At 42.7% G+C, this 21,931-nt stretch overlaps 3 protein-coding genes across 5 annotated transcripts; 1 reads left to right on the top strand and 2 right to left on the bottom strand.

Annotated features, from left to right (window-relative positions):
• Positions 1-2,060: 2,060 nt before the first annotated feature.
• On the bottom strand, positions 2,061-3,713 carry LOC115632114 (otefin). The gene has a single exon (XM_030529111.1). It carries the CDS (start codon positions 3,578-3,580, stop codon positions 2,237-2,239), a length of 1,344 nt encoding a protein of 447 aa, XP_030384971.1. The 5' UTR covers positions 3,581-3,713; the 3' UTR covers positions 2,061-2,236.
• Positions 3,714-4,174: 461 nt separating this feature from the next.
• LOC115634089 (gamma-secretase subunit pen-2) lies at positions 4,175-4,765 on the top strand. Its single transcript, XM_030531644.1, has 3 exons — positions 4,175-4,330; positions 4,393-4,497; positions 4,554-4,765. The coding sequence occupies exons 1-3, from the start codon at positions 4,270-4,272 to the stop codon at positions 4,691-4,693; spliced, it is 306 nt and encodes a 101-aa protein (XP_030387504.1). The 5' UTR covers positions 4,175-4,269; the 3' UTR covers positions 4,694-4,765.
• Positions 4,766-5,603: 838 nt separating this feature from the next.
• Positions 5,604-18,847, bottom strand: LOC115620033 (uncharacterized transmembrane protein DDB_G0289901). 3 transcript variants are annotated; one of them, XM_030513139.1, is made up of 10 exons: positions 18,551-18,847; positions 16,183-16,435; positions 13,277-16,007; positions 12,848-12,965; positions 11,642-12,782; positions 10,467-11,577; positions 9,491-9,713; positions 9,172-9,422; positions 7,160-8,415; positions 5,604-7,090 (listed from the first exon to the last, which is right to left on the bottom strand). In XM_030513139.1, the coding sequence occupies exons 1-10, from the start codon at positions 18,599-18,601 to the stop codon at positions 7,017-7,019; spliced, it is 7,209 nt and encodes a 2,402-aa protein (XP_030368999.1). In that variant the 5' UTR covers positions 18,602-18,847; the 3' UTR covers positions 5,604-7,016. The 3 variants fall into 3 exon arrangements, with proteins under 3 accessions (XP_030368999.1, XP_030369000.1, XP_030369001.1); XM_030513140.1 differs by lacking the exon at positions 18,551-18,847 and adding an exon at positions 16,635-16,887; XM_030513141.1 differs by lacking the exons at positions 5,604-7,090; positions 7,160-8,415; positions 9,172-9,422; ... (3 more) ...; positions 12,848-12,965; positions 18,551-18,847 and adding an exon at positions 16,635-16,887 and having other exon boundaries at positions 13,258-16,007.
• Positions 18,848-21,931: the final 3,084 nt, after the last annotated feature.

The raw sequence follows: 21,931 nt of genomic DNA, 5'->3' as shown, positions 1-21,931 counted from the left end.
GCAGAATCTATGAGTCTATTTGAGTATAAGTCAATCGACTTGGTATTGAGTCCGACATTAAAAAACATTTTCAACTGATCAAATGTATTAGAGCTGTTACTTTGGATATCAAGTAGATTACATCGGCACTTCGCGCATAGTTCCCTACTTGTTAGACAACTGATCCTCGTTTATTTCAAAAAATTCATTCATGTTTCCGAATGACTTAAAAAAAAAAACAATTATTTAACAGGCTTCTGTATTTTAATTTATTTAATTTTAAAACTGTGATCCTATGATCAAAAATAGGAATCAAAAATTAGAGGCAATTGTAAACATTTTTGTTGTTTACTTAAATGTCTAAATATCCTTTAAATGGTTTTATGAAAAAACAAGATTATCTTAAGTTGGGTTTTAGCTTTCCATTAAAGCGATTACAAATTTTCATTTAAACTAAAGCAAAGCTTTTAAAAACTATAATTTCTAAGGAATAAATTATAATTTCATTTGGGATTTATAGAATTTTTGAAATTTCGTGCACTTTCTAATTCTGTTTCAGACCTAAAGGAGCAAAGAAGCTTCGTTTGCAAAAATCGGGTTTCTTCTGAACTAAATGAGATACAAAAAAAATTAAAAATTAGACCTGATCAGTCTCGATATATTATCTGTATTTCTGCGTTATAATCCTAAAACTGTGATGATTGAAAGAGACAGACGAAAATCGCAATTTGGACTCCTCTCGTCATTCTTCCGTCTGGGTGTTACAAACTTGCAAACCAAAAAAAATTTAAACTTTATAAAGGCAAACATGTAGAATATCCTTGTTTAAACATTTCTGCTTTATGCAATCTTTTCTTTAAGAATTCATTATCAATAAGTTGCTCAATTTCAAAATGGGTTTCCAAAATTGTTTTGAAATTAGAATTGCTGCCTAAATGAAACCAAAGACTGTATTAGCTTGAAGCCACTGTATACTTATGTATGTATGTTTGTATATTTGTATGTATGTAAGTATGTTTGTATGTATGTATGTTTGTTTGTATTGTTGCAATTCTTGGAAGTTAATTTCATTAAGAGCAACTGGCAATGTGTGGCGTATTTATTAGCCACACGGTACATGCATGCTTACATAAATATGTACATCTATATGTATGTATGTATGTATTGAATGGCTGACTGGTTGTTTTTTCAAGGAATCCATGGCTGCGTCGCAAACTAGCTTTCATGCATTTGTGGAATTCATCATTCCTGCACTGAAGCTCGCCGATGTCGTCGCCAGCCGTTGCTGTTTCTGTTTCTGTTGCACGCGGCATTTCCCCTGAGCGGCGGCAGCGGCCGAGCAGCGCGTTTGTTGCAATTTTCATAACTCATTGTTGGCATGCATGTACATACATGCATGCATATGTATGTATGTATATGTACATACATAAATACTTACATGCACACAAGATGTGCATATGTAAGTGTTTGTGCCCTGCCGCGCTAAATAAGGTGAAAATTTCCTTAAGAAAAATTACGCGCAAGTGCGATTTCCAGTTAATAAAATTACCAGATGATGGCATCCTCTTCCCATCCTGCACACACACACACATGATGGGGTTGAGCTTCCAGAGCCCTAAGCTATGCCGCAACCGCTGGCGAGACGTCAGTTGTAAAATTCTTATTAATTCTTATCGCAAAACTGCGACGTTTTTTCTATACCTGATCGGTGTAACATCTGCGACATACAAACATGCCTACATACATACATACATATGTATGTATGTATATGTGCATAAAGTATACAGACTAACACGCCCATGGTGTGGCTGCATTTGGTCTGAGCGACGCCGACAAGTGTTGTACACGCATTCCAAATAGTTTTCCATCATTAGCGGCTGTGCACGCGCAAATGTCAGAGCGCTGGACAGAGCCTGCGGTTGGTCTAGGAATGGGATGGGTTGGAGCAGGCAGATCTGCTTATAATGTACATGCATGCATACATAAACAGACATATTAGACTTCTACTTAACATAGCCAGCCAGTCAAGTTGAATGAATTATACAAATTTGTGTTTATTCAACATTAACTTATAACCTCCCTGCTGTTCGACATAAATAGCGATAAATACATTATATAGCAAGCAGCTTGACAATCTCAAAACACTAATGAATTACAGATCGGTTACAAACGAAACTATATAAACATTAACGGAACTAAAATTTAAAGTTATGCACAAAAAATTCGTGTGTTTGAGTATTCCATTTCGCAGATGGGTCTAATAAAAAATACAGTAGACGGCAATAAGTAGAACAATAACGCCGCAAATAAATAATTTGGGCTTCAGTTGGTACTCCCTATCGACAGCCTCCCACCAGCGAAGCCAGCTGGCCTTGTCGGGGCGCAGGGAACGACGCACTGTGGGCTCATAGCCACCTGCACCTGTGCCGGCAATGGTGCGTCTGGTGTACGGGCTGCCTCGGTCGCCAATGCGCTCGGCACGTAGACGCGCCAGGTTTCGGGCAAAGTCGCTCTCGAAATGAGGGCCCTGATCGCGGGGCTCGTCAGCTTCATTGTCGTCACTAAACTCGTTAGTGTAGGTGCGCGGCGGAGCACGCCCATAGCTGGAAGTGGGAGCTGGAATGGCAGATGAAGTGGAAGTGCCTGCAGCATAGCTTTGAGCTGGCGATCCCAAGTAGCTGCTATAACGTCCGCTGCGACTTAAGCCGACATAGTCATACGAATTGGATACCAATGGAGGACGAGCAGGAGCAGCCGGACTAGTAACGGATTGCGTCAGCATAGCCCCCGTTGTTGCACTATCCCCAACAAAGCGACGCGGTTGGCTCAGTGAGGATGGCGTGTACGATGAAGGCGTGACATACGCAGACTTGTCGATGTATTCATGAGTGCTAGTCACGGTTGCGCTCAGCTTTGGCTTCTCTTTGCGCTTAAACTCGTCCTCGATGTGTTGGGCAGCTTGCACCAATTGTTCATCCTCCTCGTCGTCGGATTCCAGGACGATCAGCGAATTGGCCAACAGGGTATTCTTGCTAGCAGTGCGTTTCGCAGCAACTACAGGCTCTTCTTGTATGGTCTCCGGCTTTTTGGTCGGACGCGCAGAGGTCACGTTTTGGCGCTCAACATTGGTGCTGGAACGACGACGCGCCTGTATGGGAGCAGGAGCCGGAGCCGGAGCAGTCGTTGCAGCTGTTGCCGTTGTCTTTTTGGCATTCTCGGAGAGAGACTGCGACACGGGCTTTGTTGAGGGCGGACGTGGACGTTCGACATCTTTGGAAGTGCGGTCACTTGTTGCAGCTGCAACTGCAATGGTGCGACGAGCCTTGGGAGTGCTCACCTCTGTCTGTGGAGCGTCCGTGTTGTGGCTGGTGACAGCATCTGTCTTGGTTGCTGCAGCAGCAACATGCAAGGTTTCGCGTCTTCCTGCTTTCTTGGGACTCGCAGCAGCCGGCGACTCGACCCCGCCAATCGAAGCTCTCAAACGTTTGACCAACACCTTGCGACTGCTATCTGTGACGGGTATATTGGGCAGTCCCTGCTCCACCATCCTTTTTCGCAGTTCCGCATTGGATAAGGCATCTAAATTGTCGGCATCGGCCATAGTTTCCAATTTCCCAGTCACTTTTCACGTCGTTAAAATTGAAAGTCGCTCCGCTTCACTTTTTTTCGCGGTGCGCGCTGTTTTTAGAGTTGCTCAAGATATTATCGAAGCAACGCACAATATTCCAATATATCGATGTTTTTAAATTCTTAACCAACGACATTACATTTGCAAGTTATGTCAAATTCAAAAATCATATCAAATTGAATAATTTTTAAAATTAGCATTTCCTCTACACTAGACATTTTTAATTATGCTACAACAAATGTGGAAAACTTTTATAAATGCGTGTATATGTGTGTCTATTGTTCCATTCGATTTTGAAAGCAATCCCAAACCATTCTATTTGCATATTTTTTAATTTAAGATACTTTGACTTTGACTTGCTTATTTCAACTGATGGTTCCTTTCCTTTCTTCTTGTAAAATATTTAAGCTGCATTTAGCATCTGAAAAACCATCCAAACTCTTTAAAGAAATAGTAATCGATATTTACCAGAATGGAGATGCTATCTTATTATTAGTTGCCAGACTTAACAACATATTCAAATAAAATATAGCGGTGTGGCAGCTATGATAATCGCCTATAATATTCCGAGAGGTCTGGCAACAGCAGTAATGACAAAACGCTTAACAACACTTTACACAAATAACTAGAAAATATTAGTAATAATAAGCGGATAAGTAAACATGGATATATCAAAGGCACCAAATCCTAGAAAGTTACAACTTTGCCGCACATATTTTCTTAGTAAGTAGCGCTACCGCTATCATTTGCACAATATAAGATAAATGCAACCATTTCCCCTACAGCTGGTTTTGCTTTCCTGCCTTTTGTGTGGGCGATTAATGTTTGCTGGTTCTTCAACGAGGCCCTTCGGAAGCCCCCATTTCCAGAACAGAGCCAAATCAAGCGCTGTTAGTGTGAGAAACAGTTGATTCATATCTTTTGCTAATTCTTGCTTTACATTCAGATGTCTTATACTCGGCCATTGGTACGCTTATTTGGCTTATAATCCTAATTAATTGGATCATCATATTCCAAACTAATCGCGCAGACTGGGGCGCCACCGCTGACTATATGAGCTTTATAATACCCCTGGGTAGTGCTTAGTAGGTAGACTAGATCTCTTTAAAATAAGTAATATGTACTCAAAAATAAAACTAATGTTTTAATAGTATTATACCTGTCAGCTGTAATATATTCGATATCAGTCGATGATATTCCACATCTTCAGCAGATTAAGTAATTTAATATTTCAATTGTCCAGTATAATAAAATTGTTAGCACCATGCTGAGGGACTCCGTATCTAAAAATTTTAAAGTTGTATTTGTCCAGATCTGTTGAATTTCTAGGTATTGCACGTCTTAGCCCTTCAACCACTCTGGCTACAACCCCTAAGGAAGCACAGATTGGGAAAAATGAATCATTTTAAAAATTTTGTTTAATTACATTTTTTTTATTCACATCTAAAGCTGATTTTCATTTATAATATATATATATATATATATTTATTTGTATGTAGTTGTTTTTTTTTTTATACTTTAAATATGTGTACTATATTTTTGAAATTTCTTAGCGCTAATTATGCAATTTGTTCAAAATTTTAAGATTTTGTTATGAGTTTGTGTGTGGTGTGTGTTGGCTACACGCTTTTATTTGGCCCTCGCTTTCTCTGCTCTGCGTCACACGTAGCATCTGTGCGGGGCTCTGATCTGAATACAATTTCATTGTTTAGAATGCCATTTAATTTATGAGTTGCTCTTCTTTAAAATATATATTTATATATGTATTTATAAAAATCTCTTGTACTTTTTAATGAACTAAGCTGGTATTTTGTTTTTGTTTTTTTTTTGTGCTCTTCTTCCTCATCTCTAGGAAAATTTCCATTTCCTTCAAATTCTTCACTTTAAGTTGACTTTGTTGATATTTTCTGCACCACACAGGGGAGGCGACAAAGTTGAGGGTGAAGTGAGGCGAGGAGTGTAAGGAAAACACGCGCACAGTTGCTACACATGTACATAGTGTTAAAGTTGTTTTTATATTTATTATTATTACTCGTTTGTTATTGCAATTACATGCATACATAATGATTTTTATGTTTATAGCTTTGCTCAAATGCGCTCTCTCTATATACTTTCGTGGCGCACTCGATTATCAAATTTACAATTCAAAAGACTCGCTCTAGAGTATATTTACATGCAATACTTTTTGTTTTTGTTACTTTTTGTTTAACCGTAAATTCCTATCGAAGTTTGTTTGTTTGTTTGTAATGTGTGTGTATGCGTTTGTCTGCCTTACTATACTAAACATTAAGTGCCATACTTGTAAATCACGCGTGTATGTGTATGTAGTTATGAAGCGGCTAGGGAACTACACACCTACACACCCACATTCACATGGAGAATCAATTAATTACATATACATATATGATACTGTATAACTGTATTTATGTAGTATGTATTTATATATGTATAAATATTTAAAGTACAAGTTCATGCCTACAAACATTTAAATAAATGACAATGCGTCGCGAAAACTCACAAAAAAATAACTTAACCCTTACAATGCGGGCGTACCTTCCTTGTCTTTTTCATTTCTTTTTTCTTGCTTTTTTATAGTTTTTTGTTTACTGCTATGCACAAATTAATTAAATTGCAGCTCCAATCGCAACACAGCTGATACATTACATAGTAGATTTATAATAAAAATAATTTATAACACGTACGTTCATACACACGAAAAGTCTATGTTTAAAAATGCGAACTTCTATTTGTATTTCGTATGCATATTATATTCGTAAATAGTGTGTAAATCTAAATAATATAGTTATTTTTTACAAAAAAATCAACACTACAATTTCGATTTTGTTCATGCTCGATTTACGCCTCTCGGTATGTGATAAATATATCTATATATTTATAAGTATATGTACTTTTTGTATATGCAATACACTTAGAAAAAATTGCTAAAAGTATGCTTGTTTTTGTTTGTTGTTTCCATGTTTTGTTTTAAATATTTGCAAGTGGTAAATATAATTACGAAGGTATGTGTATGCTAAACATGTATGTATATTTTACGCATTTATATGGTAGTAGGTTGCGATATAACTTAAAAACTAGAATTATAAGTAACACGTTAAACGAAAAATACAAAATTCTTATGCGTTTAAATAGTGTTGTTGTCCTTTGAAGTTTTGTTTTAGTTGTGTTTCTGTGTTTTTGTTTTTGCTCTTCCGGCTTGTTGCAGCGCTTTATCATAGAAATGTATATACATACATATACGTGTATATAGTAGTTGAAAAAGACCATATGTTTCCTAAATTTTCATTGTGCTCCTTCATGGGAAATTGACGCACATTTGCTGCTGCAACAAGCCTCGCTAGTTGTTCTTTACATTGTAGGTCTTCTTCTCATTGTTGTTGTTCAGTTGTTCTCATTTCGACGGTCCCGGCGGAAATGGATTTATCACAGCTACAGCAGCCGCCTGTTGGCTCGCTAGAACGGCCGCTAAAAATGAAAACGAGACAGAACTTTAGTTACTTTCTCAAAGGAATTCAAAGATCAAGGGTCGCTCACCTCCATAGGGCGCCGGGTACATGGGATAGCCGAGACCAACGTGGGTGTGATGGTGGGTGTGGACATGTCGTTGCGGCGGCGGACTGCGTGAATCGGCGGCACCAGCACCGCCAGCACCACCATTGCCTCCCGGGCCGCCCACACCGACGGCTCCATTACCCGGTGGCCCGCCCGCGGGTGGTGGACCCGGCAACGGTTGTTTGTGCGCATCGAGGCCAACAGGGGCATTGGATGGCACCCCATGCTGTTTCTGGCCGGCCATATCAGATTTGTTGGGCGGTGGACCACCTAAGCCACCGGGTGGTGGCTGCAGGCTGAGCGGCACACCACCTTGGCCGCCGCCAGCGCCACCTGGTTGATTTGGCCCATTGCCTCCCAACACATTGGGACCGCCACCAGGTCCACTATTCATGCCACCCCCGGGTTGAGGGGGTCCTGTGCTGGGGCTCGATACGCTGACCTTTACGGGGCCGCCCCCACTGGTCGGCGACTTGAGCGCCCGTTCACTGAGCTCATGTATCTTGTGCGTGGTGTAGTATTGGTTGGCGGCATGATGCAGTGCATCCAGCGCCTTGGTGCCAGTATTCCGCGACAGATCCTCGGGGGCGTGGTAGCGCGGTATGGGCAGATGGTAAGGTGGCGCATTGTAGGGCCCGGCGGCGGACATCAGGACATTGCGATACATGGGTAGATTGGGGTCGAAGGGACCGAAGGGTGTGGGCGAAATGTACGGCGGATGTAGGAAGTACTGCGATGTGGGTGGCGGGGGCGGTCCTTGTGTCTCCATTGTTGGCTTCTGACCCTCTTGCTTCACCTTCAGCTCCTCCTCCGCCGCTGCAGCTGCAGCAGCCTTCTGTTTTGGCGATTCCTTGGTCAGATTTGTGGCCTTGTTATTGGCTGCATTGCTATTCGCCTGCGCCTGTGCCTGCTTCAGTTTCTGTTGCTGATGCTGCTGCTGTTGTTGCTGCTGCTGCTGCTGTTGTTGTTGTTGTTGTTGCTGCTGCTGCTGCTGCTGATGTTGCTGTTGTTGTTGCTGCATGTGCTGGTGATGCTGTTGCAATGCCTGCTGCTGTTGTTGTGCAATCGAGAGCTGTTGCGACTGCTGTGGCGACAAACTGGACTCATCCTTGTGCTGTCCCCCGGGCTGCTGTTGCAATCCCGAATTGGGTCCACCGGCAGCAGCGGCGGCTGCGTTCTGGGCAGCAGCGGCTGCAGCTGCATTCTGACGTCGCTGCTGATCCGAGAACATATAGTAGCTGCAAAGGAAGTGAGGGAGGGAGACGTGCGTGAAAATATAGTATAATTAACATTTATTGCTACTTTGGCGCCCTGGGAACTAATTAGATCTTTAACCTCAGCAAGAATTTCGTTAATTCTGTTTTTTATTCAGGTTTTATCGGAAATTTAACTTGAATCTTGCAATATCAACCTCTTAGAATTGGTTAATGATTGAACTCCTTTGTTGGAAACGAAAAAAAGTTATCTATCAGCCTAATCTTCCTAATCTACTTTTTATCATTATTTCACAAACAAATAGTTCCTTGTATTGCTCGCGATGGAAGAAGGTCTTAATCTATGAGTCATTAAGTAGTTCATTCGATCTGAAAACCCTACTAGTTTCTCTGTTTGGTTAGGTAGACTGAATTATACTTCATTTTTCCAACTTTTGTTTATAAATTGGAGATCTTCTTAAAATGCTTCTTTCCTTAGCTATACTTTTCTACAAAAACTCATCAGAAGCTGTCAACTTTCTGTCCCTTTAAGTTTTTCATAATAATCGCTTTCATAATAATGAACCCCAAATTGAATTAATAGGATCTGTAGGATATTTAAATTATCATCAACAATAGGTCTGAGAATTGTTTTCATAAATAAAAATTGAATACCCCTCTTGAAGGAGTTACATTCTGAGTCTCAGCGACAAAGATTATTTCTTGTCTGATAAACAACAAATTCTCGAATGGCCTCTATATTCCCCAGAAGAGTAGTTAGTAGTAGGTAATAGTGCCTACCGTCGCAACTCCTCCTCGCGCGCTTGCTGAGCGGCCGCCAGACTCATGGAGTGGCGCTGATAGAGACTCGGATAGGCGCCCAGTGCCTGCAAGTCTTTGGGATGCAGTGCGTGCGGCTGCTGAGGTGGTGGCGCTGATTGCTGTTGTTGTTGTTGTGATGGTGGTCCCTGTTGACCAGGATTAGTGTTTGGCTCCTGCTTGATCTCCTGTTTGATCAAAGGCTCCTGTTTGATCAGCTTGTTGGCCATCAACTGTGGACAGAGGAAGTCAAACGTTGATTAAAATATTTGCGAATTCGTTGTGATTCGATGAGACGTACCTGCTGCTGTGGTAGATGCTTTGGATTCTCATGTGGACTGGGACTCTCCTTTAGACGTTCTTCTTTAATGGTAGCCGTTGGCATTTGTTGACCCATACTCTGAGCCTGCGAGCTGGGTGGCATTCCGGGATGGCCACCCATTTTGGCAGCCTCTTCCGACGCCACAATAGACACAGGTCCAAAGTTGGGATCAACATTGTAGGGATAGCCCGGGGGTATGTAGCTAAAAGAATAAGAAGGTATGCTTCTAATTAGTCCAATTTCAATCGTAATACCCAGCACTCAGTTCAAAAGAAAAGCTTAAGTTCGGGAAATCTTCATTCATACGTGAAATCGGAGGACACTATTACAATTTGCAGCCCTTAATATTATTTTATCTGTGGATGTAATCAGAGCTTAGCCCATCACTTTTCTTTCATAAATGAATCCTAAATTATGTAATCGGAAAGCTAATAAAAAGGCCTTTACAAAATGTATTTAGAATTAAAAAAAATTTTAATCAGTAAGCCTAGAGATGTGATTTTCGCACTGATTTCCCCTATATTTACTTTTAATATTTAATATCATGCATATTTTTAAGGGGTTTTCCTCAATATTCCTTTCACAACGACTTTTTTACTCGATTTTAATTTATTTAAGGTCACTTTTCGAATTTAATGAAATTATTAGCAATTGGAAAATGTTGGTAATTGGGAAAAATAAATGAGTTATTTGATTTCAAAACTACCTATGCCGAAGACTATAAAATTAAAGTAACTGAATTGAGAATATTTCGCACGATGTGATTGGAATTCGATAATGGTGTAATTTTCTAAGCCGTATTTGAAATGGATAGACGATGTTTTGTGTACCCATGAATTTCTTGTCTACTTCTTAACTACCAGAAGAATTATGAAATACTTATGTAATTCCCAGCATCTTTACTTTTCGCTTTACTTTTGAGCCGAGTGCTAAGCGTAGGGTGTTCGAAACTCACTTGAACGGATAGAAGTGTGACATGGGCTTGGCCGGCGAGGGTGCGGCCAAACCTGCCGCGCTTAGAGCCGAGATGCCACCCAAACCAGGTGGCAGGCCGCCAGGTGGGGGTCCAGTCACTGCGCTGAGATTCACTGGCGGCGGCTGTTGTTGTGGGGCCTGTGAACTGGGTGTGGGTGTGGCATCCTTTCCGTTGTTCTCCGACTGTGATTGCGTTTGTTGGCCTGCCTGTTGCGGCTTCGTCATCAGATCTAGCGGTGGATCTTTGTTCTTGTTGCTGTAGTCGGTCAGATGGGAGACCGCCTGTTGTTGTGCCGGCAACAAATGCGTCTGTGGCTGTGAGGAGGTTGGTGCTCCAGGTGCCAATTGTTGCGCCTGCGATGCTGGCAACGCTAATTGTGGTTGCCCCAGCGTAGGCGGTAGCCCCGCCTTGCCTGACTGCAGGGGATCCCCGCCCGATTGTTGTACCATATATTGTTGCTGTTGCGGCGGATAGAATTGATACATGCCGTAGCCGCCAAGCGAGGGCATCGACGGCGGTGCCCCACCAGCGCCCACTCCTAGAGCCGTTGGCACGCCCACTTCGGGTGGTTTCTTGCTCAGTAGATCCATGTGCTTGTTGGGCTGGCCCGATTTTTCCAGCATCTCTTGGTCGGCGACTGGCGTTGAGTCGTCCGATATATCACTATACGCCGGGGACTGCACATCCTCGCGAGATGCGCTGCCATCGAAATCACCTGGACCGGGCGATTTACGATTCTTTTTCTGTTTGCTGCTTGCGACTGCCGAAAAGGCGGGCGAAGTCTGTTTGCTGGATAGGGGTATGCCTTGTGCCTGGGCGGCCAGCTGCTGTGGTGTGCCGGGATAGCCACTTGGTGGTTGCTGTGCCTCAACATTAGGCGGCATCTGATGCGTAACTGGTGTAGGACGTAGCGGATTCTGTCCCGGTTGCAATGCATTTTGCTGGGCAGATTGTTGTTGTGTCGGCTGCGAATTGGGCGGCTGTTGTTGCTGCTGCTGCTGTTGTTGTTGTTGTTGCTGCTGCAGAGCAGCTGCCATTGACGTGGCCGCGGCACCATCGGGTGGGCCGAATCGCAAGACACCAGCTTTCACTACGAATCAAAGAAATGGAATTAGATGGAATTTCGAAAACATGTCTATTTAGTAACCACTTACATGCACTTTGCTGCAACAACGCTTGCTGCTGTTGCTCGGAGAGGAGCGTCGGTAGGCCAGTGGCGCCAACCAGACCGCCTAGCAGTTGCTGTTGTTGTTGCTGGGAAAGCGCCTGGCTGGAGATGCCGGCAGTTATGCTGCCACCAGCAACTGCTGCATGTGCTGGTGTTGGAGACGGCAGCACGACGCTCGGATTGGCTGCGCTGGGGGTCAGAAGCGCCTGTTGCGGCACTTGTGGCGCGGAGTTGGCCACCACTGTGCTCGGCATGCTCGGATGCGTGGCTGTGGTTGCAGAACTAACCACCGGAATGCCTTCCGTTGCTGGCTGACCGCCAGATGTGCTGTTGGGTCCAGTAGGTGGAGATGCTACTGTTGGGGCAACTGCTGTTGATACTCCTGCTGCCGTAGCCGATGTTGTGCTTGCGATCGCCGCCGTTGTTGGCTCGGCGGGGGGAACAGATGAGGCGCCAGCTGATGATGGTGTTGTGGGGACATTGCTGTTGCCATTTGTGGTAATAGCAGCGGCATTGGGGGTGCTGGGTGTGGAAGGCGCTGCTGCCGTGGGTACTGATGGCACCGGTGAGGGAGGCGTGGGTGGCTCCTCTGGCGCCTGCATGGAGTCCTCGTCCATGGAACCGGCACCGCCGTGCGCATGCGACTGGTGATAGCGCAACCCATTGGCATGCTTGTACTTCTTGCTGCAGTCCTGCTCCGGGCACTCGAGCAGCACCGGCGAGATCGCACAGGGTGAGGCAGTCTTACATTTCTTTGTGTTGATTTGCACATTTAGTCCGGTCACTGGGTTGAGCAGGCTCTGGGGCTGTGTGGCCAGGCCACCGCCGCTGGCCGAGATGGGTATCCCACTGGCGTTCACCATGCTCGTTGCGGCAGCATCTGACTCGCCATTGAGTGGCGATGGCGCCTCATCCTTGGACTTGCGCTTCTCTGGACGTGGCGGCAGAAATGCAGTTGGCGAGGTGCTGGGCGTGGCTCCGCCACCATTGCCCGAGGAGGAGCTGCTGTTGGTTGCAGCGTTGTTGCTGTTGTTATTGGAATTGCCAGAGGCGCTGCGCGTGGCGCCACGTCCTTTGGTCGCTCCATTGCGCAGCTTCGAGTGCACCTGAGCGTGTGAGAAGTAAATCTAAAAGCAGAGGGAACAAACACAGTAGAAGCAAGACCGTTTGGGGATGGTGGTTGATTACTCACAGAGCTTCTGGTCTCGGTGAAGTTGCTCAGGTCGGGTGTGAGACCAGCACTGCGTCCGCGCTTGCCGCGTCCCTTTGGAGTTCGAGAATCTAATTCTTCAGTTGGTGAATCACAGAATCTGAAAAGCATATACAATTTTTGTTTTATTTCCAAATCTGTGCATTGCTTTCTACCACAGACAAGGAGGAGGTAACTTTTCAAACTGTTTCCACACACGAGGAAACCAAACAAAAGAGCAAAAATCATAATGTTTAAAAGACAAATGTATTTATTGTTCATCAAATTCCGATATATCGCTATAATCTAGACTAATCTTGATAAACCACTAACTAAAAACTTGAACACGTGCGGTGAGGCTGACACATTTTTATTTGTACTTCGAAACAGTTTGAAAAGCCCCCGAAGCTGGACCCAATTTCTCTCACTCACCTTGGAGGAGCCCAATCGTGGCGCGTACAGTCAAGCAGGGTGCCCACGTAGGTCTTGCCGCGCCACGTCACATTGACGACCAGGACGCCGCCCTCAGTCTCGTGCCAAACGATGCCCTCAAGTGTGACCGAGGTGCCCGGCTCGCAGGGACCCAGACAGTCCGGCTCCGTGATGGTGCCGACGGAGGTGCCAATGCATATGTCGACCATCTCTTTGCCGGAACTGTTATTGTTGTTATTGTTATTATTGGCGCCATGCTCGCTATGCTTGGCACGTTTAGCTGGCGGGGATTTTGAGTCCGCATCGTCCGCTGAGGCTGCGCTACCGGCAGGCACGGAAATGGTGTGATGCATTGTCGCTGAGATCATGCCGGGGGCCATTAGTTTTGCCTGTGCAGCAGCGGCTGCTTTGCTGTCCGGCCCGCTGCCCGTGCTGTTGTTGCCGGAATTGTTGCTTACACTACCACCGGAACCACCGCTCTGGCCACTTGCATAGCTGGAGGCGGCCGCAGCGGCCAGTTGTGCGGCAATGTGTGAGGATATTTTGATGCCACTACCGGTCTCTTTGCCTGGTGGACCCGGCGCATTGGCACCACCCGTACCGCCGCTCGAGCCACTGTTACCGGACTGGGCGGCGGAGGCCACGCCAGCTACTGTTGTGGCTGCCAACAACGAGGCGGATACCATGGCCGCTGGTGAGCCCGCTGAAGGTGTAAAAACGCCCGGTGGTACTCCGGCTGACATGGCAGAGGCGGAGGATGCGTTGCCACTGCCGCTGCCACCACTGGAATTGGACATACGCTGCTGCAGGGATGCATGTTCGCTGGCGTTGGCGCGACGTATGCAGGCATGATGCGAACAGGGAGTCGCACCACTGGAACCACCACCCATGTCGCCATTGCACTGACAGCCACCACCAGCACCATTGCCAGTGGCACTCTTTTCCGGCGTATCTTTCTCTCCGGCCGCTGAGGCGGCAGACTTGTCCACAGACATGCGATTGGAATGTGCATTCTTATCCTTAGTCTTTTCACGTCGATGTCCGGAGCTACCCCGTTTGGTGCCCTGTGGCGTGGATTGCGTGCTGTTGCTGCTGGAACCGCTCCCGCCACCGCCACCGCTGCTTCCATGTGAATTATTTTGACTGCTGCTACTGTTGCTGCTATTGTTGCTGCCGGCACTCGAATTATTTAAGTGCTTCTTGCTGCTGGAACCACTGCCGCTCCCACCGCCGCCGCCACCACTGGAGGTATTGCCGGTTGCTGTTAACGAGCTGTTCGATGCGAGGGAAGACGCATTGGAGCTGCCATCCTCGATGGCAGAGTTTCCGATGGCACCATTTTGCTGATCGGTGGCTTTGACAATCTCATGCTTAGCCTCGGAACTTTTTGTGCCGGGCTTGGTGCGTTTGATCTTCATTTTAAGTCCTTTATCTAGCGTGGCTTGATGATCAATGGACATTTTTGCGCTCAATTTACCACTGGAGCTGCCGCCTTGCGAACTCTGGTTACTGGTGGTTCCTATGCCGCTACTGGCGCCGCTAGAACCACCCCCGCTGCTGCTACTGTTGTTGCTGTTGCTACTGTTGCCGCCGCTGCCGATGCCCGTTTGCGAGGACATGCCGCCAGCGGAAAATTTCGCTTGATGACCACCAGTGCCACCAGTGGACGTGCCGCTGCTGTTGCCACTACAGGCGCTGTTGGTTGCCTGTGCAGAGGAGCTGTTGTTGTTGCTGCTATTGTTTGACGAGGGGCAAGACGATACCAAATTGCCACCTTTAGAAAAGCCCGCAAATGTCGATGAGGACAAGGTGCTTCCAGTTGTCAGAGACGATGAGGCAGAACCAGAGCCTGCGGTTGCAGAGTTGCTTTTACTGCTGCTGCCACCGGCACTGACTGCGCTACTGCTTGTATTGCAGTTGCTGTTGCTGGTGCTGTTATTGTGCGTAGAATTTAGCCCCGGACTATTTAGCTGTGCCACCAGCGCCGATTTAAATCCCTTCGGGTTGTTGCTGCTGTTGGTGTTGCTACTGCTGGCCTGTGACGAGGCGTGATGATGATGGTGGTGATGGTGGTGCTTGCCCGAGGAGGAGCCTTTGTTTGTTGCCACAGCAATGTTGCTGCTGTTGTTGTTGTTGCTGCTGTTGTTGTTGTTGCTGCTGTTGCTGGAGGCTGACGAGCTGGATGAAGAGGAGTTCCCGCTGATGGCGTTGCTGGGGCCGATGGGTTGACGTGTGAACTTAATTGTGGTTGGCGACGTTGCCGACAAATTGCTGTGCAGTGTGGTTTTGTGCGATTTGTGGTGATGCGTTGAGATGCTGATGCTGCTCGTCACTGCCGACGTAGCGGCGACTTTGCTGGCTGATGACGTAGCTGCTGTTGTTGTTGTTGGTATTGATGAGTTATCTGATGCTGTTGCTGCTGGTGCTGTTGTTGTTGCTGCTGTGCTATTTGCCTGTTTAGCATTTATTGCTGTAGGTGTTGTTGTTGCTGTTGCTTGTTGGTTGCCACCACCCGAATTCGCAGTTGCCACTTGCTGCTGCGTTGAGGACTTTTCAATGTCCGCGTCTAAGTCGTCCAACAGCTCTGGTATGCCACCAATGTTCCACTCGTCCTCGTATTCAAAATTCGTATCCTTTGACTCGCTCGAATTAGAACTGCTCGACGATGACGAAGACGACGACGTTGAGTTTGTCGTTGTTGTATTTCCTGTCTTTGTCGAGCCAATTAATTCTGAAGCAGATATAATGCGGGTGGAAGGGTACATAAGAACAAAAACAAAATTAGAGACAATTAAGAAGCAGTTAGCTAGCTTAGCAATGAAGAAGAAAGGCCAGCAGCTGATGTTATAGATATACATATGTACATATGTATAGTGTATATGTAGATATTTATGTGGATCACTTACTTATATGCTTCTTAATCGCGTTCCCTTGCTGATTATTCGTTGCCACTACTGTTGTTGTTGTTGCCGACTGCTGCTGTTGCTGTAAGTTGGCCTTCAATTTATTATTGAAGTTCAACGCGTGATTCGTAGCCGTCGTTGTTGTTGCTGCCGTCCCTGCTGCTGTTACCGCCGCTTTCGATACACTTAAATTAGCTAACAGTTTATTATTCTTAATATTGCTTTCCGTTGCTACGTTGCTGCTATTCTGGGCCACCTGCAAATGATGTGCAAGGACATAGATAAGCAAAGGAGGATCATTTAGTAAAAAAAAAATAAATGTAGTTTACAGTAAAAATAATTTTTATCTTACATATGTATATGTACGTATGTATGTATGTACCATAGACTAATTACGAGCTGATCAAAAAATCGTTCTTGTCCTTTCCCCCTTCACATTTTTTTTCTTCAATTACCTTTTCAACTTTCTTTTCCATTCCATAACAATTGCTTTCAATAGAATTTGCCTCCCCTAGAGTGCAAACTACATAAATCAAGCGATTGAGTAATAAGTTTTGTATTTCACTTTTGCTTGCAAAATCATTATTAAAAATAAATCTAAATTGTACCAAATAATAATAATAAATGAAATTTATAAAATTGTACGCGTAAACTAACAAGCGGTCGGCGTCCTTTTTAATTTAGCAGCGCGGCGACGCAGATGAGACTGAAGAAAAGACGAAGAGCGAGCAACCACCTTTTTCGGCACACACACACACACATACACATGCGAGCCCGTATGTATGTAGAGAGTAAGAGAGCGGGAGATGCAGAGGCAGACAAATAAACAACAAGCCAGCTCTTCTCATTTTACAATGCAAATGGTGTTGGTAAACGCGCAAAAGAAGTTTTAACTAAAATAAAGTACAATTTGTTTGTTGTCGCGCAAAACATCAATTGTAGTGAGCGGCAAATGCAATAAATCAAATTTGAATGAATTTATAACCAGCAATGTTGTCATAAAAAAACAACAAAGACAACTAATTTTTTTAGCTTATCGGTTTTTGCTTCTTATCACGTTGCAAAGTCTAGTGGCCACTTGAAATTTATGAAAAAAAAAAATTTAAAACAGATGACAGTAAAACAATTATAGTCATAAATTGTTATGAATTAAGCTGCAATCGTACATTAATACGGCATGTGTATAACTGTATATCTGTATGTATATTCATGTTTATACATATATGTATGTATGTATATGTACATAAGATGTATGTATATTCTGCTGTACTCCACCACAAACAATAGAATAAATATGCCAAGGCCATTAATCTATGTATGTATGTATGTACATACACACATACATATGTGTGGATACATATACATGCATACATATTTATAAGGAATACTCTACAGATGACGAATCGAAAGAGTTATCTGTCTTGCTATGTTTAGTAACTTTCTCATTTATTATATTTGTTTCTCCAGATCTCTAGTAGGTTTGCATCAGTAAAATAATAAATGCACAATCTAAACAGATTGGCAGAATTTAGAATTAGGAAACATAGGATGAACCTTTTTCTCACTTCTCTACCCTCTCTACCTGCTAAAACAATATGCGCATGTATGTATGTATGTGTGTATTCATTCAAATGCGTATGAGACACACATACATACATACATACATATGTATGTACATGCATTACTTACATAACTACTATTTATTTTTAAAGAAACTAAAAAATAATAATTGTTTTAAGAACTTCAAAGAAAGTAGGCCCTTCGATCTTTCCTAGTAAATTATTGGAAGGTCTTTTGTCATTATTATGGATGTACATAGTATGTGCAACTGTATGAAAAATATAGACTGCTTTCTTATCAAATATGGAAAAAGTTTCATATGTGTATAGACATTTTAAAGAAGCCTATTTTGAGAAACTTAAGCGGACAGACAAAATCTGGCCAATGTAATGCCTCCTTTAATTTTAACCGGTACGACATAGTTCACATAAATGCACGCAAAATATTGGACAGTTATCTACATTATACTGAATAGTATAGTATATGTATGTAAGAATGTCGATGATAAGTGAAAAGCCGTAACATTACTACTAACATTATACTAAGTATTAATTAATGTCTTTATATTTGGCTCCCGCTCAAAACTACTTTAAGGCCAATTTTGATTAAATATATATAATTTCCAAACGTTAACAAAAATGTAACACAACTATTTTCAAGGTGGTTGACATATTTTAGAGAGGTTGGAGAGTGAGAATCTAATTTCTACTGTTAATCTCTTGAGTTCAAGTGCTCGTAGAATTTTGGGACACCTACTATAAGTTACACTAATATGTATAGTACATAATTGGGTGAAAATTTGATGCGTTACCTTATTCGGGTGGTGGCTAGTGTTCGCCTCGCTACGTCTCATTGACTCCATGCAGACGCAAACGATCGGGCCACCGCACTGCGCAGGCCCAAAGTGCTACTAATAGTGCCTAGGAACGTCGTTCTGCTGCTGGTTGGGATTCTTATTCTGGACGCAGCGTTGAAGGCGGTGATGTTCTTGTTTTTAATGTAGTTCTGGCAATTGTTGTAAATGCGTTGCTGGCCTGGTTGTCGACCTGTCGATGTACTTGTATCCAGGCAACGACGGCAAGAGACACAGGGCCTCGGCCCTCGGGCCAAACTGTTCATTTTCAAAACTGTAAGAGAGAGAGAGAGAGAGAGGGAAGAAAATAAACACAAGTTCTAATTAACATGCAATTGAAACTGAAGAATGTGGGACAAGTACGTGCTAAAAATAAATACAGAGTTTGCGACACTCGGAACAGAAATGCGTTCAAGTGGTGGTCTGGTCTGGCCCGGCCTGGCCTTTAGAGATTGCGTTCCATTATCGCTCAACGCATGGAATATTAGATGATGACGACAACGACACTCGAGCGCAATCGGCAATATTCCAATCAAATCAGAGAGCAAAAAAATGGGGAAAAAATTAAAAACTGCATGGCAGGCCACTTCACGTACATTAACGGCTTTATAATTGAAACGCTTTTGCAATTTAGCGATAGGGCGACAATGGTATGACCCACTGCAGTGAGTGAAAAATATGATTTACACAAACCACACACACATATATGTATGTATGTACATATGTATGTATGTCTGTACATAGGTATAGTCTTGTGCGTGTGTGTAAGCACGGTAGCAAATATGTACTGATAAGATATCATCGCAATTGCTACCGCGTAACGACGGACTCGCCTATTTCACAGACAATTCTACAGGTACACACATACATATATGTATGTACATACATATGCATAGTATGTATGTTTGTGCAGGTATTTGCCGCAGTCGCATTTACACAAATTGCCGTTGGCAAATGACGCATGACATCATCACCATCACCATCACCATCCCCCTAAACATCTTTATTAGGAGCAGCTGCCATCATCGCCATATCTTGCAGGTCAGGGTGCTGAGCTTGTTAGTTGAACCACAGACCCGCTGGCCGTAACATAATCAAGCCGTTTTGCCACATCAAACAATAATAAAGAATACATAAGTACATACATAATGTAAGTGTATGTGTGTATATTAACTTGCCTTTACATATAGTAATACTAAAGAAACAAATTTCTTAGCGGCTCATTATCATTTGGTTCTTGGCTTAATACGCTTTGCTTGGTATTTGCGAAACATTAATGCATGGCTTACAAGCACATTTAAATATAAGTAGTTATACACCACCAGACACTTAAATAGTTACAGCTCCAAACTAACTAGAATTACGTTTTTATAGTGAGTGAGCAGACAATGTTGAATTGAAATTTATTGGAAGGCAAATTTCAAACATCTGTTTATATTATACTACTTATCTTAATATTCCGCTATCAATTTTAGATGAAACTCAAGTTTGTATTAAGTATACATTTTAGATAAGAATCCTTGCTTTTTGTATGCAACGCATTTAAACGACGAGACAATTCGACAATGTTCTTCTTTTCTTCTAATTTTTCTTATCGATGGAAGTTTTTGTTCTTGTTGAAAATACATTTAAGTCTTGTCGCTTAAATAAATTAAAAGCTAATGCTGCAAAAAGAACTACCTAATCCTTAAATGATTAAGTTTCGATTTTTCGATCAATTGGTGGGCATATGTATTTAACTAATACTATAGTGTGAATCTATTTAAGTGCCTGCCACTGTTACGAGACGCATTATTGAAACATTTTTCCAGATATGATTAGATATACGAAAGCAGGAAAATAATTCGAAACATGTTCCTTGAATACCCAATTTTTTTCGCTACAGCTGCCAGTGCGCCTATTTTGAAAAATATAACAGATTGTTGCGAGGTACTATAGAACTTAAGATACATGTATCTTTTTTAGCAAAACAGTTGTTAATATTAAGCGTGATATCTGTGACGATCGTTCCAATGGCAGTTATATACATTTTTTTTTCTTTATTTAGACTTGTTATTAATTAAATAAATAGAAAACCACCTTCAAACCAATTTCAAGGATGGTGAATTTTAGAATCTATTAAATATTACAATTATATATTTTTGTTGCGTGGGAACTCTAGTCGACTTACTTGTAGTCCCAGATCTTTGCTGGAACCTACATTCCTCATAGATAGTTGTTTAGTGCGTGATTTGGAAAGATTTTTGCATGAAAATAAATATAAGAATTTACGTTGGAAATGCAAATTTATGGATATAATGATGTCGGGGATGTGGTCAACATTCTAAATTCATAAGAATAAGAATCTACGTTGAAATGCGATTTTATGCATCCAATTATGGTTCTTCTAAAGACAACATTAGTTTCCATTACAGCTGTTGAAAAAGCAAGCTTTCCGGAAATAAAGTCACAATAGGGGAACATTTAAGTTTTTGATTTTAAATTTGCGCGTGTTGTTTGGCATAAACGTAGTAATAGCTCCATAGTACATACATATCTCTGTAGGTGTGTTCAGCACAAACCGTGCATTAACATTAAATATGTATAGTATGTATGTATATAATGAGCATGTACATACATACATAATTGTTAATTGCTAGACAATTTTGTAGAGTGAGCCTCCTTCTCCTCCTCTTGGGTTATTTACGTTATTTAACAGCCGAAGCAACAAATACAACAATAACAACAACAACAACGACTACTGCTATAATATGTCAGCAGAAAAGCTTAATTGATGGATCTGTTGTGTGTATTTTGTTTGGTTGGTTGATTTTATTTTAATGCCCCAGCGGCTACAAAACTGTGGTGTGTGTGTGTGTGTGTGCGTCTGTGTGGAGCGATTTATGATAATTAAATGACAACCGCACATTTGCATGCAAACAAACCCACGCGTTTAAATATGTAAATGAGTATCGTGTGTGTGTGTATTGGTGTGTGGGCTGAATGCTGTCTTTTGTAAAATTTATCAATTCACGTTCATGTTTCAATATGGGGATTTAATTAATTGAGTTGTAGTTGTCGGCCTAACGAGCTTGCTCATTGTTTTACACATCGTGTTTAAATATAAATATCTACATATGTATGTACATATATATATATATATATATATATATATAAGGACATTGGTAAGTACATATACATACATACATATATGTATGTACATATGTACATTAATATATATCGCATGTGTATGTTTGTTTTTGTGCATATTTGTGTACATTTTAAATGCATATTATTGTTTATTGTCAATCAGCATCATTTATTTTTATTTCATTAATTTTTCAGTTTGTTTATTTGTTT

This window comes from Scaptodrosophila lebanonensis, unplaced genomic scaffold (genome assembly GCF_003285725.1).
Source record: "Scaptodrosophila lebanonensis strain 11010-0011.00,11010-0021.00 unplaced genomic scaffold, SlebRS2 tig00000001-arrow-pilon, whole genome shotgun sequence".
In the NCBI taxonomy this organism is placed as follows: domain Eukaryota; kingdom Metazoa; phylum Arthropoda; class Insecta; order Diptera; family Drosophilidae; genus Scaptodrosophila; species Scaptodrosophila lebanonensis.
Note: the sequence above shows the minus strand (reverse complement) of the source record. Positions and strands in the feature narration are given on the sequence as shown.

Coding starts and splice junctions, on each gene's coding strand:
- LOC115620033 (XM_030513139.1), bottom strand. CDS start 18,601: ATGGAGTCAATGAGACGTAGCGAGGCGAACACTAGCCACCACCCGAAT. Junction 16,436..18,550: donor CTAGCCACCACCCGAATAAG/GTAACGCATCAA, acceptor CATCATTTGCAG/GTGGCCCAGAATAGCAGCAA. Junction 7,091..7,159: donor GTACCCGGCGCCCTATGGAG/GTGAGCGACCCT, acceptor TTTCATTTTTAG/CGGCCGTTCTAGCGAGCCAA.
- LOC115632114 (XM_030529111.1), bottom strand. CDS start 3,580: ATGGCCGATGCCGACAATTTAGATGCCTTATCCAATGCGGAACTGCGA.
- LOC115634089 (XM_030531644.1), top strand. CDS start 4,270: ATGGATATATCAAAGGCACCAAATCCTAGAAAGTTACAACTTTGCCGC. Junction 4,331..4,392: donor TTGCCGCACATATTTTCTTA/GTAAGTAGCGCT, acceptor TTTCCCCTACAG/CTGGTTTTGCTTTCCTGCCT. Junction 4,498..4,553: donor ACAGAGCCAAATCAAGCGCT/GTTAGTGTGAGA, acceptor CTTTACATTCAG/ATGTCTTATACTCGGCCATT.